General features: G+C 36.9%; 1 protein-coding gene across 1 annotated transcript in view; it reads left to right on the top strand.

Moving 5' to 3' along the window:
* unc-13 (protein unc13 homolog) overlaps nt 1-18363 on the top strand; it is a 1321962-nt gene that overhangs the window by 1045382 nt on the left and 258217 nt on the right. The window contains exon 31 of the mRNA XM_090372343.1: nt 15262-15358. Coding sequence (XP_090228469.1) covers nt 15262-15358 — 97 coding nt within the window. The remainder of the gene's footprint in view (nt 1-15261; nt 15359-18363) is intronic.

The raw sequence follows: 18363 nt of genomic DNA on the forward strand, positions 1-18363 counted from the left end.
CAAAGAAGAAGTTTGTCGCAATTTCAGGATCATCTGTGCTAATCACCCCATCCCACGAAGACTGCTGGAGATCATAACAGAGCTGATTGAGAGAGCCTGGAGTCACAGATCTGTAATTGTGCATGATCTCTTCCACAATTTCTTCATTTTCAATTACCATTAAGATGGGACGATGATCAGAAATGGTTGCATCCAGTACTGCGTAGGTTAGTGAGCATTCCCCAATTGCGAAGTCAAGAAGGGAATTGTGGGACTCTCCCATTCTAGTCGGGATAATTCCGTCAGTCAGAAGAGAAAAACCATTGGAAGAAATGACATCTAGGAGGTCTTGCACTTGAGAGGAAGAGCTTTGAAGTATGTTAATATTAAAGTCTCCCATCAGCAGAAGACTAAGGGATTTGCTTGTGAAGTGAGATAGAATATTGTCAAGAGTTACAAAGAAACTGTTGACTGAAGCTGAGGGAGGTCGATATAGACACCCAATCACCAGAGAAGCAATGCGGATAAAAGTGATTTCACAAGCTTGATCAGGCAGATTTGTGATAGGAAAGGCAGAGCATCGCAGATGATTGTGAACGTAAATAGCAACTCCACCCCCTTTAGAATCACATCTGCAGCTGTGAAAGAGAGCATAGTCTTGAAATCGGACTGAAACTTCAGGAGAGAACCAGGTCTCAGTAAAAACCATCAGGTCTGGATGGAGATTCCACGATGTCAGTTGAGCGAGGATTTCATCATTATGTTTTACAAGACTGCGTGCGTTCATATAGAATACAGTAATTGCATCTTTTGATGCTGTAGTAAGGCATAAGTTATTTGGTTTAATTGTTGGCAAGTGACATGGCAGAAAGGTATTTTCACAAGAGTTAGAGTCATTCAAATTCTGGTAGGATGAAGAGGTTGATGAATCATTTATCGAAGTTCTTTCCAGTTGAGATTCCAGAATATCTGAAAAATGCTCGAATTGTCAATCCCGTTGACTAGTTTCGATAGCTGAGTCACTGGCTGATGACCCAGTACGAGGAAGAGGGGGGCGTCCATAGAAAGGCCGAATGATGGCTCCCTCAGGCCAGCAGTGATCCTTTAGTAATAGATCAAAATCCGTTTGTTGACACTGAATACAGAAAGAGCTGTACGAATCGTGTTTGGAATTCATTTTTATTACATTTACTTCTATCTGCAGTTGAGTTCGGATATGCTGCTATACTTCTGTACCGCCCAGTTGGGGTTCGAGTCGCGAGACGAAAATACCCTTGGTTGAACTTTTAGTTCTAGGGACTGCTCTGATTGAAGAGTTGGTAGCTGTTCCCACAACAGCAGGGATGTGTCGATGTCTTCCTGTCTGATTAGAGGCAGATTGATTCCGTTGTCCTTTGATGTGATCTGCCTGCTTCCTGGAGAAAATGACATCTTCTAGGAGTGGATTGACAGATCTATTGCCATATTTACACGCTTTCTGAGATTGACTAGTAACTGGAGCATATACTGGAGGATGTGGAGGTTGCCTTACAATAGATGCATAAGTGGCTTCTGCTATAGGAGTCGGTTGAAATGTGGGATTTTCTATAGATTTCGGCAAGTTTCTTGTAGGACTGACGGATCTACTGGAGTTTTGAATAGGATTTGTTAAATCCAAAATTTTTTGTAGTAAGCTATAATTTATTTCGCGAAGTTGGGCGTTTTCTGACCTGATTTTTTTAGTTTCGTCAAGAAGAGAGGCCATCAAGGATTTTTGAGTGTCCAGGATTTGAAAAATCATTTTCGTGGTCATCTCATTTGGCTTTTCAACTTGTGAGACTTCGTGGTTAAGAAGGTGAGAGAAGGAGCAACTTGTCTGCTCTGATACCACGTCATGAGGTATGTCCTCAGATGGCCCACTATGTTGAGTGCCATTTGACAATGAGGTGAAACTCTGAGATTCACCGTCGGAAAAACTTAAAAGATCCGTTGGGGTTGATCCTGAGTTATTTTCATTTTCCGTCTGTTTTTTCTTCGTCTGCCTGTAATTTATGCAACAGGGACCTTTCCACGAGTCGATAGCTGCCTGCGACATCTTTTTCCAGTTTACGGTTGACAAATCTATGCATTTTATACAGTACACAAGACCGCATTCCGCATTGCATTGGAGGAAGTCTTTGCATTTCTTTTTACACATATGGCAAATAATTTGCACTTGCGGAGCCATTGTAATTAACAGTGTGAAAACAATAAATTTCTTTTTTTATATTAAGATGAAAATTTAATGTGAAAGTTAAAATGAAAAATTAAATGCAAAATATACAATATGCAATATTCGAAACAATATTATTGCTATTTGAACTAATTTTACAGTAAACTAATCAGAGAATTAGTTGAAATACTTTAGAATTCTTTAAAATACATTCAAAGATTTAAGTGCGATTCCTGAGATAAGCTTAGAACAGTCCTAATTTGAACTACACGTAGTACTCAAGGTCACACCACTACAGATTAATCAGTAGTCTTTTGAAAGGCACGGTCCTCTTTGTAGGAACAATGACAGGTGACCTTGCGGGCAATAATCAGACAAAAACAGTAAAGTGACTGACCTTGGTTAACCTGCGAGACAGTAATCCTTACGCTGAAAACTTCCCAGCTTCGTGGCTGCCTATAGAAACTATATGAGATACCTTGTTGAAGAGGCACATAATTTTCGTTTACTAACGCTTGAAAACTATCTTTCGAGTACTTCCTTTTTCAGAGTTGTGAAGAGTAACGCTCGATGACCATAGTGTATCAAAGTGTTGGAACAGATTCAACTTGAATCATTCATTCTAGCATACATTTGCAGGAGAACAAACACAACACCACAGTAACCATTCGTGCACGCGCCGTTCACCAGAGGGTGAACGGCGCGTGCGCGAATTCGAATTTATGCCCTGAGAGGGCATAAATTCAAATTAAGGAAAGACAGATGTAGGATAGACGTGAGAAAATTTGCCTTTAGCCAGCCAGTGGTTGGTTGGTGGAACAGACTTCCATCCCTTGTCATGGAGGTTGATAGCCTGAATAAGTTTAATGTTCAGCTGGACAGGTATTTCGAACGAACAGAGGGGTGAAGTGGAAGTGGTTATTTTTTATTTATTTATATATTTATTTATTTATTTTTTTTTTTTTTGGCTGATGCTGCATAAGCTTGCTTTCTTGCATCAAATGCCTCTATTAATGCTAATGTTAACGTGCCATTAATGTGAAAATGCTCCAATTTGTACAGTAGTCTTCCATGTGCAACAGTATGAAAAGCTTTCCTGAAATCCAAGTACACTCAGTCCTCATATATCACGATAGTTGCGTTCCTAGAAACCCTCGTGCAATGCAAAATCGTGCAATATAAACAACAGGCCCTATGGGAAAAATGGGGTTAGGTGCCGACCACCCAAGATTGAACACACATTTGTAACCAAAACATTACCAAACACAATAAATAATTGTAATAAAATACTTATGCATTTTATTATGACTATTACGTAATAAAATATTGCTAATGCATTTACTTCTGTCGTAAGCAATCTTGTTTTTTGTTTGATTTTCTATCCAAACAGATGACAGGCATTCCATCTCTTCCAATTCTTTGTGTCTTAATCTAATGGATTTTAATTACACTTTTGAGTTGTTCCTGCCAAGAAAGTTGTTTTTATTTTCTCTGCATTCTTTCTAATTCTCGGCGTTGCCTCATTTAGGTCTGTAGCACGTGCAATATCACATGGTCTTTTCACAATTTTCGTTTCACAATTTCATATTTTTTCTCTGTCGACCGAGGCGGACTGGCCATAAGCCTTACTGGGGAAACCTCGGTGGGCTGGAGGCCGGTGTGATTTTGGCCATAAACGCTAGTATGAGGCCACTATAAATTTTCCCGGGTAAGAATTTTTGACCCAGTTCGCCTCTATTTATCGATATTGCTTTTCTTTTTCTCTCTGAATCTGCAGTATCTTCACCAGGACGCTTCCTTTTCACACCTTTTAAGTATTTTACTCATTTTTAGGGAACAAAGCACAATTACAAAACGAGGAGGCACGCTTAATACACATAAACAAAGCTGCGCGTGTGTAGCAACTGAATAAACAACACCGTAAAGGCTGAGATACACTATTAACACCTCACATTTTACTAAAGCACATTTCTAGGGGTTAATACCATAAAACAAAAACAATTTCCAGTTGCGTTTCTGCTAGTGGAATCTGTTATGAACTGGTAGTAAACTCGATCTAATTGCATTTGCGATTATACCAATAGCTGGAATTGTGTTGGTTTTTACGTTATTATGGTGAAATGTGTTTCCCCTTCACTGATATAAAAAACATAAATACATTTTCAGAATCTTCTCTTCATTCCTATCATGTTGCATTCGGTTTTGGTGATTCTGCATTCAACTGCCATTTCTTGTAAACACAAAGGCGAATCGTGCATAAGCGAATTCGGTTCGTGTTATATAAGATATCGTTCCCCTATTTATAAATCGTGTATGATCGAATTCGTGTAGGGTAAACATGTGTTATACGAGAACTGACTGTATATGATATTAAAATAATTTTTTGCATCCAGTTCCTTTGTGACCACGTCATAATGTCCAATCAAATTGGATATTATGACGTGGGTTTTTCAAGACTTCCCCTTGAAAAACCCATGCTGTGTCTGAATTATTACTGCTGTTTTGTCTAGATGATCCTGCAATGCTTCTTTAACCAGTGACTCCATTAGTTGCCCTGGAACAGAATCAAACTAACAGGTCTGTAATTACTAGTGTCACACTATGATCCACCTTTGGGTATTACAGTTCAACCTGTTCCTTTCCACTTAGTGCTCTTTCACTCAGATTTTGTTGGGTAAGGAGTATAAATATAATATATTGTAATGTTAAAAAGTTCTCAACACACTGTGGAGGGGGGGGGGCTATATGGTGAAGGTAGGCACAAAACACATTGATATCTCCTTAAAATATGTGTAGTAAAGCAAAATAAGTTAGTGGCTTGTACTAATCCAGGTCTTCTTTTAGATAAAAATTGTAAATTCCTATGTTGAGTGATCAGCGACCATGATGTCAGACAAAGTCCATTGTTTGGGATACTAATCTTAACGTTTGCTGCCATGTTACACGTGTGCATGTTTTTAAAAAAAGCTGTAATTTTTCATAGAAATCTTCATATTAGCATAATAAATATCAACATTCAGAGTTTCTTTTTGTTGGCATTGGTTTCAGTCCATTTCCAATTAATTCTTATGTAGTACAGATTGACAATTATTTCAAGATAATGCAGTATATGAGTGTTATGATGGATAACTAATGTGTAGTAACAGCCATTTTGTCGATCGTAACCATCACAACAGCAATATAAATAAATGCCTATACTTTAGCCATCATACACCAAAAATTTCCGAAAGTTTAGTTCAATGTACAATGAGTCCCTAGAATTCAGTGCAACCTTGAAACTGCTTGAAACCTCTGTAATCCACTCTTCTGATCAATAATCCAGGAACAATGAAATAGCATGGCTACACAGTTAAAAATGTGCTATACAGATCTCTACAGAAAGGACAGACAACATAAGAGGGGTTGATGGCTTATACTCTCAGTTAAGAAGCTTAATAAATCTAAGACAATGCATCCATTTGACAAGTTTGGCAAGTGCATATTTGCATCAATTTGATGTAATATAAGGGGGAAAATAGTAGTAGTAGTAGTCTTGTAGGTTTGTTATGTTGAGAAATATATTGAATCAGCAACTGTGGTACCCACGAGGGGTTATTATTATTATTATTATTATTATTAGCTATATGGTGCAAGGAAGCCTAAGGCTTATGCTGCACCAGCCAAAAAAAATTCCCTGATTACCCTGAGAGAGAGAAGGGAATCACCAAGAAAGAGAAAGATGATGATAATCAGCTCAGGATCCTGGGTGTGCCAAGCCCAAACTCACCAGATGTGAGCCCTGGGATCTTGAAGGCATATGTCACATTCTTTAAAATAATTTGTAAATGCTTAATGCACAAAAGCATGGATATAATGCTTTGAACCACAGAAATAAGAAATTTAAAATATGATAAAAACATGTTTATTTTTTAAGCTTATAGGTTAAAATCTTACAAAATGCTTCAAATTTACTTCATATCTCAGTAGTCATATCATCATAACCTTCCATTCCTACCTACTTAGCAAGTTTTACTATTGCACCGATTCTGTTTTCTGCCAGTTCAACCATATTTCCTGAATGAACTGGCTCTGCCATACATTTTTCCAATACGCATTTAATGTTGACAGTTTTACTTTGAGCTATAAAGTTATGATTCCAATACAGTGCACAATTGAAAAATGTTTTTCCTGCCTCCATCACTTCAATAGATTAGGAATCAATGTTTTCCAAAATCCATTACGATTTTCTGATGTAATGAGTTTAAAAGGTAGATATAATGCCTTGATCTAGTGGCTGAATTAAACAATTTGTATTAGGTAGTAGGAACATTACTTTAAAGTTTGGATGACTTAAATCTTTTGGATGGCCTGATGCATTATCCAATAGCAATAAAACTTTGAAATCTAGATTTTTCCATAACGGGAATTTCCAATATTTTTTTATTTATTTTATTTTTTTTCCTTACCAACAACTAGCGAGTCAACATTGGTGATTCACAAAAAAAGAATGGAAATGGAAAAAATTACATCGAACATAATAGTAGGGTCTCCCCTGCACAAAAGCTCAAAAATACCGTGTTGTGCCAGGTTTGTTGCATTTCTCTAAATGTGTTAGAGCAAAACTGTGTTATATTAATACCATGTTGTGTGAGGATTGCCGCAGTTTATCAATCATGTTAGAGTGAAACCATGTTGTAGAAGTACTATGTTATACAGGGGTTGCCTGTATTTGTAAGAGCCAGTACTTAAAAATACACAAAAATTCCCACAAGTCTAGAGCTGTAGGCTATATGGTTTAGCTATAGTTTTATATTTTTTGTTTCATTTGCAATGGTGACACTGAATAAACACAAGTGGGTGGAAGTAATTCTGCTGTGTGGAGGTTGTGACAGTGAGAATTTGCAAATATTCAATGCATGTGAACAGCCCACAGCAATCCATTCTGTGTGGAAGTTGTTAGAAAACTTCAAAGAGACTGGGTCAGCGTTGAATAAAGAATCTTCTTCCAGTTACATACCTGCCTGAGGAGCTGTTGTGGCTGCCAACAAATTCCTCCAACTGCATCAATCGTGCTCTATGCATGGCATTGCAAAATGTCATGCCCAGACTTTCACTGATCCCATCCTTCCACTTAGTTGCAGATTTTCCTCTGCGCCTCTTCCCCTCGATTTTTCCTTCCATTATATTATTCTTCAACAGAATGTTTTCACTCCTTACTGTGTCCAAAAAATTTGAGTTTTCTTCTGTTGATGCTATGAAGAAGAATTTTAGGCCTGCCAATTTTATTCAATACCCACTCATTTGTTCTTCGATCCAGGTAAAAAATACGCAATATTCTCCTGTAACACCACATTTCAAATGCCTCAAGTTTCTTCCTGTTAACTCTTTTCAGTTTGCAACCTTCACATCCATAAGTGGCAACTGGAAAAATTAATGAATCAATGATTCTCAGTTTCATCTTTAAATGCAGATCTTGATCTCTCCATAATTTTGTCAGATCAATGACCAATGTTTTAGCAATTGCCTGTCATCTCTTTACACTGTTTGAGCAGTCACATTTTTATTTATTCTTGACCTAAGTAATCAAATTCATCAACTTCTTCGATATCTTGCCCATTAACCTTCACTTTACTGGAACCAAGATTATCCAAGAACCAATCACCATAATTTTAGTTTTACATACATTCAGAAACAATCCTTTTTTTCTTATTTGCTTCACATACTCTCCTCAGAGTTTCTTTAGGATAATCCTTGAAATTGCAAATTAGCAGAGTGCCATCTGCATAACGAATAAAGAATGCAGTGGACTAAATGAAGAGTTGCCAAAGAAGCAACAATGGCAGAAGGGCATCAGTTGTACACAGTGTGAACAGTTTTTTGTACCATGTATCTACAGAAACCGCAGTTTCTGTAGATACATGGTACAGAAAATAACTAACTGCCCTTCCTTAGATGGGCTAATCCATTTAGGGTTACTTTTAGCTCAGTAACCCTAACTGGATAGCCCACCTAAGGAAGGAAGGTAGTAGCTATGTTCCTTAGGTTATGATCTGGTATGGTCTGCAGAAGTAAATAAAATCGCATGTGAACCCTATATACATGAAAGATTTTTTGCGTAAACATCTTTGACGACACCTACTAATTTCAAACAGCTAGAACCAAAATCATGAATGATGTAATTTATGCTCACTCCCGCTACTTAGTCTACCGAATCAATATTAGTGATAAATAGGATACACATGCCTGCTGCGTAATCTTCCAAATCAACATTTGGAAGAGTTTAGGCCAATAGTCTAATTACCCATTTGATTGTAACCAATTTGTTGACACAATTGCAACAATACAAGTATTTGTATTGTTACAATCATATTATCATGTTACTTTGTCAAATTACACATGCAGCACTATGAAATCTGCAAGTTACACATGCAGCACTATGAAATCTGCAAGAAACGACAGTATCTGTGCATAATACGCTATCGAAACTATGACTTGGCTCAGGATCTCAATGAGTACAAGCGTGAGATGGTAACACTGCACATTCCATTTTGCAATGAGGAAACAGAGATACTGTTAGAGGTGAAATATGTCAAGATCTAGGACGACAGTGAAGAGCTCATACTAGATCATAAATTGTATGAATCGGACTTGGACATTCACAAAACGATTGAAATATGTAAGACTGTGTGTCACAATGACGACGTTGATCCTGACAAAGTATACGGTAATGACCTGCACAGCCTTGTAACACAACTGCGAGAAGACCCCTTCTGAAACTTCTACAATCATCCAAACAGCAAGATAAATGAGGATCTAAAGCTCGCCATGCTCAACTGACTCAGCACAATTTGCAAATAAACGCGAAAACTTTATGACCAACGAGGACTTCTGCAACTTAATGAGAATGGCCAATGACAAGCAAACAATTCTACTCTTACATGCAATTTGAGTCTGTTATCTCCCAATCACAAACCAATTCAAATATTCTTGACAGGCCCAGCTGATTGCAGAAAAACGTTTATGATTCGCCTCTTGATGGAAATATACAACTGCTTCAGTAATACAGATGGGTACTGTAACGCCTACAATCCCCTGGCATTTACTGACATGAAGAGAATTTGTCACTTACCATTGTAACATTTTATTTAGTATGGTAGGACAAATAAAGATTTATTTATTACATGCGCTCTAACTGATAAGGCTTAAGCTCATGTAATGTTAATGATCTTGAATGTGCTCAGAGCTGGTTTATGCCAGCTCTGAGCACATCCAAGATCACTGCCTTCAAGATATCCATTTCTCTAGTTACCAAGAGGTTTCTGCCACAGGTGACAATGGTTAGCCCAAAATCACCTAAGTTGTATGCCCGGAATCATAAATATTTTTCTGCCACCAGTTGGTTTATGCCAGCTCTGACACATCCAATATCACCTCCCATGATCCTTTGTGCAATCTCCTCTCCCGAGTCCATTTTTCTTGGTTATGAAACTGAGATCACATCATTTCCAAATCGTGACAAATTGATTTTACTACCACCCGAAATTTAGTAGGTGCCGATAAAGATGTTTACACATCAAAAAAAATTGGCCCATTCTTCTTTGAACCAGTGATAGGTGTGGTATATTTTGATATCAAGCAGAAATAAACTTCCTTCAGTGTTCTCAGATAACAAGACAGAAATTAAAAATGTTTCAAAGAGATGACATGCCTGCTCATTACAGCCTTGCAGTTACAAAATGGCTGAACAGTTTACTCAACATTGGATTGGAAGGCGGAGACCAGAGGAATGCAAATGCAAAGTACTGCATATGGGTAGAAGTAACCCCAGAGAAACGTACCAACTGTGTGGTACTACACTTAAGGTGGTAGAAAATGAAAAAGACCTGGGAGTAATTGTGCAGTCAGATATGAAGTTTTCTGAGCAATGCAGACAGGCTGCCAGGGCAGGTCATGGGGTTTTGTCAATGATATATAGGAATTTTGCTAGCATGGAAAAGGAGGTGATTGTCCCTCTGTATAAGGCAATGGTCAGGCCACGCCTTGAGTACTGCGTACAGGTCTGGAGGGCTCATTTTAGGAAGGATGTAGATTTGCTTGAGTGTGTACAGAGAAGGGCAACAAGATTGGTGAGGGGAATGAAGGGATCCTCTTACCAAGAGAGAGGCTTAAGTTCTGCAAATTGCAGTGGCTGGAGACTAGGCACCTGCGTGGTGATCTGATTGAGGTGTATAAGGCCTTGAATGGGTTGAGCACATTGAATTCTGATGGAATCCTTCCACTTGTTCAGATTACGAACCTAAGGGGGGCATAAATTCAAATTAAGAAAGGACAGATGTAGAATAGATGTGTGGAAATTTGCCTTTAGCCAGCGGGTGGTTAATTGCTGGAACTTCAATCTGTCGTTGTGGAAGTTGATAGGTTGAATAAATTTAAGGAGGAACTGGACAGGCATTTGGAGGGAATGGTGTGGTGTTTTTTTTTTTTTTTTTTTTTTTTCCCCTTTGGCTGATGCTGCATAAGCTCATACACTTGCTGTCTTGCATCACATGCCACTACTACTACATTCCTCTGAACTTCTCTAGACTTTCTTGTGGAGTCATCACAAATCTAAGGCATGAGTTGTGCAGATATGTAATGATCTGCATTGTTGTGGTCATGTGAATGGTGCACATTGAACATAATTTGTAACAGTTCCATATAGTTCCAGACTGAGACACATCCTGTTATATATTTTTCAGTAATACCAAAATTATGCATGCTGTGTAGGATTACCCTTTATAGGCTGCACATTTGGTACAGCCTGCTTATCAATTTGACAGTGCCAAGGTACAGAGCATTTTATTGATTTGAGCATATATAGAAGTATAAGGTCTGAGCTAAGCCAAAAGTTCCCCAGACCAGCAGATAGAAGTACAAAGCCACACATTAGAGCTTTGTACCATTTGGTACTATTGCTTTGCTTTTTTACAGGTTAGTCTGGCAAGTTCTTTTTAAAGCATGTCATTTTTTGGGATAACCACTGTAATAGTAATTGTTTGCATGTCTTGTTCATTTGTTTGTATTCAGAGTATTCAGTTTGTCCATTGTCAAGCCAGACTGATGGGGGGGAAGGGAAAGAAATGTGCCAACCAATCATGAGGGCAGTTCAACATGCCATTAATGATGAGGCTGGTGCGTGTTAGACCTATGATACAGAATTTGTGCAGCAGCAGATCCAAGTGAAGTTTGTGTCTCCTCTTCTAAAGCACAAAGAAAAAAAAAAACTTTTTACTGCACTGAAAAAGAGCAACACCCAGCCACAGAAACACTTAAAAGGACAAAGAAGTTCTCCCAGTTTCTTGTAATTGGATAAAAGTTCCTACATTAATTTTGTTTAAAACAGTAATCCTGCAAACAATAAGTAACTTGTTTGGTGTTAGTCTAATGTTAACAACAGGGATCAGGAATGAGAAACCCTTCTGAGTGACTAATCTTCAGTTCATCTCTAACAGTAAGAAAATCTTGTGATCATCTAACAAACTTTCATACTAACCTAAATGTAATTACATGCTATAAGCATTGCAAATAAAATACATGCTATAAGCACCGCTTTAAAGTGGTTGTAGCACTGTAAAAATATTTATGGCTCTGAATGAAATCTTCCTCTGCCAGAACCTGCAGATAAAAGTTCCACAAGGTGGCAGTGATCACAGTGATTTGGGATTTGCTTAAATGTATAACTGCTGTTAATAGCAAAGGGAAGGGCTTTTGCCTTCATAATAATGTTAGGGATCTCAGATAGTTTTTAATTGCTATGCAGTGGGGATAACTGAAGTTACCAACAGCAAATTCTAAATGGCAAGCATTCAGGAAAGTGATTGTAAAAGCTTCTAGGCTTTTTATACCAACTAAAAGATATTGATCAATGTTTAGACCTAAATGGATGTCAAATAAACTGATGTGACTTGTGGCACAGAAGAAAAATACATTTGATTCATATAAATTATCAGATGGCACTGAAACCTACAGTAGATATATATATACCAGTCTGCAATCAAGTCACAAAGGAAATTAGGCAAGCTAAGACATTACCAGAAGTCTCTGTTAAAGAATTCACAGAAAAGCAGCAAAGACTTCTTTGCTTATATTAACAGTAGAAGGAAGGAGCTGAAGCACATTGGTCCACTTGATGTTGGGTTTAACTGTTGATGACCTTGTTTAGGTTGTTAACAAACTGAATAGCTGATTTGCATCTACATTAACCCATGAGTTTTTTAGAGGTGAGGATGCCAGAAGTTTATCAGATTCTGACAGAAAGTTAAATTATTTTGTGATAACTAAGAGGAAAGTGGAAAAGAAACTGTTGAAACTTAATTTTTAAAAAGGCACCTAGAATGAATGTGTTCTATTCAATTATATTAAGGGAAGCAGTTGAGGAGGTAAGCAACTGTGTAGTTCTCAAGGTAGTGGAAAATGAAAAATAATTGGGTGTAATTGTGCAGTCAAATGCCCTTAGCAGCAAAGTGCCCTTAGCAGTTTACAGAGACTGCCAGGACAGCTTATTGGGTTTTGTCAGTGATATACAGGAATTTTGCCAGCAGGGATAAGGAGGTGATTATGTGGTTGGCCACATTTGAGTACTCATACAGTTCTGGAAGCTTCATTTTAGAGAGGTAGTGGTAATCGCTGTTGGAACTTGTTTAGAGAAAAACAACAAGATTAATGAGAGGAACAGGAGGGTGCTTTTATCAGGAAAACCTTCATTTCTCCAAATTGCAGCATCTGGAGACTAGGCACTTGCAAGGAGATCTGATTGAGATGTTTAAAGCTTTGAATTTATTGAGTGCACTCAGTGCCAGTGGAATCATTCCTCTTGATCAGATTATACACATGAGTAGGGACATAATTTCAAATCGAGGAATGATCATTGCAGAAATTTGCCTTCAGCCATTGGGGGGAAATAATTGATTGTTGGAATAAACCTCCATCTGGTGCTGTTGTAGAGGTGGGTAGTTTGAATGAACTTGAGGAAGAACTAGACAAACTATTAGAGAGGGATGGACAGATGATTTGGGAGGGGGGGTTTCCCCTTTCTGCTGATGCTATATAAGCTTGCTTTCTTGCATCATTTGTCAATTGAGTGATAGAAACTGCAACACCCATGCTATATTCCAATTGACTGATGGAAACTACATTATCTGTCACCATTGAATGCATATTTACACAGTATTTACAAAAGTACTATCTGTGATATGGTCATTTGCATTAAGCTAAAAATTCAGAACCAGTTCAGCCCCCAACTTCTATTCTGCCAGTTATTATTGTGTTGGTTGTTTTTGGCTCCTGTGGTTAGCTCCACCATACTTTCCCTAAAATCTCACAAGACAGCTACTGTGAAGAAGAGTACCAGGTATTCCCCTACAGTATCTGTATTATGTGCAGACTACTTTGAATGTGGTGCCTCCGTAGTCAGGTGGGCAGGAGCAGCAGTGCGTAGCAAATGCTTCTTGATTAGACCGGGGTTCGAGCCCCTGACCACCAAATATGGAGGACACGGAAAGGTCAATGATCACCGCATATTCCTGGAGCAATATGGCCTTAGTTGCTAATGCTCCTAAAAACCAAATAACAACAACAACAACTACTACTTTGAATGAATGCTGTACTGACCAATGAATTAAACAAAAGGCTTACCATGTGTGGAGAACATGGTTCTCTACATATGGATTGATTTCTGTAGAATGAATAATAATGTATACTATGATAAATATGACAGTTAAGAAACTTAAAATTGCAGAATTTCACCTTATACATTGCATTTTCGTATGGCACTGAATTTTCCTTGTAAGGTCATATTAAAGTGCAATTAAATTTTTTTTGGATACCCTGTACATTGATTCATATACTGTATAATTTTTTTCAATACTTGTGACTGTTTAACATTACCATACTTTCCCTAAAATCTCACAAGACAGCTACTGTGAAGAAGAGTACCAGGTATTCCCCTACAGTATCTGTATTATGTGCAGACTACTTTGAATGTGGTGCCTCCGTAGTCAGGTGGGCAGGAGCAGCAGTGCGTAGCAAATGCTTCTTGATTAGACCGGGGTTCGAGCCCCTGACCACCAAATATGGAGGACACGGAAAGGTCAATGATCACCGCATATTCCTGGAGCAATATGGCCTTAGTTGCTAATGCTCCTAAAAACCAAATAACAACAACAACAACTACTACTTTGAATGAATGCTGTACTGACCAATGAATTAAACAAAAGGCTTACCATGTGTGGAGAACATGGTTCTCTACATATGGATTGATTTCTGTAGAATGAATAATAATGTATACTATGATAAATATGACAGTTAAGAAACTTAAAATTGCAGAATTTCACCTTATACATTGCATTTTCGTATGGCACTGAATTTTCCTTGTAAGGTCATATTAAAGTGCAATTAAATTTTTTTTGGATACCCTGTACATTGATTCATATACTGTATAATTTTTTTCAATACTTGTGACTGTTTAACATTACCATACTTTCCCTAAAATCTCACAAGACAGCTACTGTGAAGAAGAGTACCAGGTATTCCCCTACAGTATCTGTATTATGTGCAGACTACTTTGAATGTGGTGCCTCCGTAGTCAGGTGGGCAGGAGCAGCAGTGCGTAGCAAATGCTTCTTGATTAGACCGGGGTTCGAGCCCCTGACCACCAAATATGGAGGACACGGAAAGGTCAATGATCACCGCATATTCCTGGAGCAATATGGCCTTAGTTGCTAATGCTCCTAAAAACCAAATAACAACAACAACAACTACTACTTTGAATGAATGCTGTACTGACCAATGAATTAAACAAAAGGCTTACCATGTGTGGAGAACATGGTTCTCTACATATGGATTGATTTCTGTAGAATGAATAATAATGTATACTATGATAAATATGACAGTTAAGAAACTTAAAATTGCAGAATTTCACCTTATACATTGCATTTTCGTATGGCACTGAATTTTCCTTGTAAGGTCATATTAAAGTGCAATTAAATTTTTTTTGGATACCCTGTACATTGATTCATATACTGTATAATTTTTTTCAATACTTGTGACTGTTTAACATTACATTATTTCTTTAGATGGTTTGAGCCATTTGTAATGCAGTGGTTAAATGAAAATGATGATGTTTCTCTGGAATACCTCAACAGTGCCTTTCTTCGAGACAGAAAGGATGGCGTAAGTGAAATGTAGTAGTGGTTTATGAAAATTTACTTGTTTTTATTTATCTAAAATAATTATCTGATAAATCAAAAGTCCTTCATACTCTTTATTAGAATTAAAAATGTGTGACTCCTTGATAAAATTCGGTTGGTATAGTTCCAACGTTTCTGAATGAATGCAAGAGGGAACAAATTATAACTTTCAAGTCCTTTTAAATATTGTTTGCTAATTTGCTTTTCTAATTAAAATCAGAATAATAAATAATATACCTTAATGTGGCAGTGGCCATGCCTAATCGTAACAAACACAAGTCACATGGTACCTGTCTGGTGCCCAAATTTCTTTATTTCTGGAAAAAGTTTTTGATTTTTTTGGAATTCTGCTATCAGTATACTGATGCTAGATTTTTTGTTGATAGATTCCGTTAATTATTATATTCACATTTTTGATTTTTTAATGAAATATATGAGAATTTAAAAACCTTGTGACTTTTTACATCTTATTTTCAAATGAAACAAAAATTTTATTTAATTCTGCTCAAAAATAAAATAAAATAAAAAATGTTTGAACATAAAATGTACATATGAAAATATTAGCCTCTTCCATTTTTTAATTTATGAAATCGCTTATGGAGAAGAATTTAAAAATTGTGCACGCACACACATTTCTGATTATATGTTATGTATCAAAATAAAATTATATATATATTTAAGTTATAGTATTAAAGAGTAAAAATAGCTAAGAACAGATTTTATAATATGCTTATATATATATATATAAGCATATTATAAAATCTGCATATTATAATATATATATATATATATAGATATATATATATGTGTATTTTGTGCTAACTGATATGAAATAATAGAATAAAAAGTGCAGTCAAATATCATGAGAAGGTAGAATGAGAAAAGGATTAAGTAAATAAAAAATATCATAAACCATAGCACATACTTTCTTATCAGGATGCCGCACATGACCATGATTTATGAGCAAAGTATTTTGATGACCAGGCAGCTGTTTTATGGATTGAATGGTTATTTAGCATATTCTAATGTCAATAAAACTATTTAATAAAACTAAATTGAATGGCAGTGGCTTCGATACTTAACATAGAATGTTTACACTGAATGCAAAACAGACATATTACTAACTATATGGATAAGCCATGTGCAAAGGAAAATCAAGAATGTTAATTACTGCTTCCAGACAATCTATGTAGGTGCAAAAAATGAAACAGAGTATATTGGGGTGACTGATATGGTATAATTGGTTATTTTTGCCTTGGATATTTTGGTAATTGACCTAGCTAATTAATTTTGATAAAAGGTCCAAGTTAAATCAAATATATAACATATTTACAAATATATGTACAATTTTATATACACATTTACTAAGGGAAAAAATAATTACATACACACGCACACATAAATATGTATATAAATATATGTAATATATATATCTAACAGTAAAAAACAATCTTTGTGAGGAATGAAGATGAATAGTAAAAGGTTAGGAGAAATCCTTGAAGATAAGGGGAATAAGGGTATTAGTTTCTGTGGAGGCCATTTTCAGTTCATGCTACCAGAAAGTCAGTCTATTGTTGGCATTCGTGACAAGCAGACATGTGCCTATTAGAGCTCTTCGTAGTAACAGTAAAGAAGTATAGATAAGAGGGAATTAGAGCAGGATTAGTGAAGTAGAGCAGGATTTCGGAGGTTATTTAGTATATCGTAAAGTTTATTTTAATAAGTTTTTTTTCCTGTAATAGTTTGATTTTATATTATAAATATAATTTTTTGAAAGTTTCCTTTATTAATAATTAGTAAATTTTATAATGGTTATTACAACATCCGCCTTGAACACTTCGTCAGAGGGTGCCGTGACTCATACGGAAATAGCCGATGGCGATTTCTGGGTGAATTATGATTTTATCCTTTGCAGGACTGGTGTATTCCAAGGTCAACCTAGTGGATAATCATAGCTCACTTGGAGATTCTTTTCTTTGTCACCATTGTAAGGGAGTGCACCGATCTTAAGTTACAATTTGGTGCATTGCTAGAACAATTTGAGTCACTGAAAAAATGGGTGCTTGCCCTCAAGAATAATGTAACTGAGAGCGTGTCAGGAACTCAAGACTCTAGTAACATACCAAGTGATGCACTCCTGATTCGGGCCCCAGAACAGAATAACCAAGTGCAACTTGGTTATTCTGTTCTATACTTGAATTCAAAAGGACTTAGTTTTATTAGAAAACTCCATTGTCATGGAAACGGAAAATAATTTTTGTAATTAGGATAGGAGGACTGGAGCAATTATTAATAATGTCAACAACAGACTGTCAGATTTTAAAGGGCGGGTAAAGAGAATATTATTATTCATGTGGGAACTAATGACATTAAGCACACATCATCTAACGATTTGTTGGGTCACAATATCTATGTGTCTGCAATTCTGCCCAGGCACAATAGGAGGGATTATTTGCAAAAGCCTGAGCCGACCGGGCTAGCCGAGTGGGTAAAGTACCCAAAGGTCGCGGGTTCGATTCCCGCCTCGGGCTTGGATCAAAGCACTGCAAAAACCTTGGGAGGTGCAATATGGCCACAGAAGCCGATGCGCCAACAACTACCAAATCAAAAAATCAAATTGCAAAAGCCTTGTGGATTAATTCAAGATTTGATGGACTCTGCAAGGCTTTTGGGGGGGAAATTCCTATCAGCTTGGCCCACACTTGTAGGTAGAAGGAAGCTGTTTTGTAGATATTGGATACATTTAAACAAAGGTGGTGCAAGAGTTTTTACCAGTATTATTGAGGATACCTTAAAATCACAAAAGCCTTAAAAGTTCAGGGAAACTGCTAGTTTGGGGGAGGACAATGTAATATAGATATTTGTTTATCTGATAATATTGATCAAGGTACACTTGCACATACCTCAAGAGTTCTTGTTATTTACTGCAACAGAACATATTAGCAAGATTATTATTATTATTATTATTATTGGGGTGCCTCCGTAACC

This window comes from Mastigoproctus giganteus, chromosome 4, assembly GCF_048544385.1.
Source record: "Mastigoproctus giganteus isolate SK-2022 chromosome 4, ASM4854438v1, whole genome shotgun sequence".
Lineage (NCBI taxonomy): Eukaryota > Metazoa > Arthropoda > Arachnida > Uropygi > Thelyphonidae > Mastigoproctus > Mastigoproctus giganteus.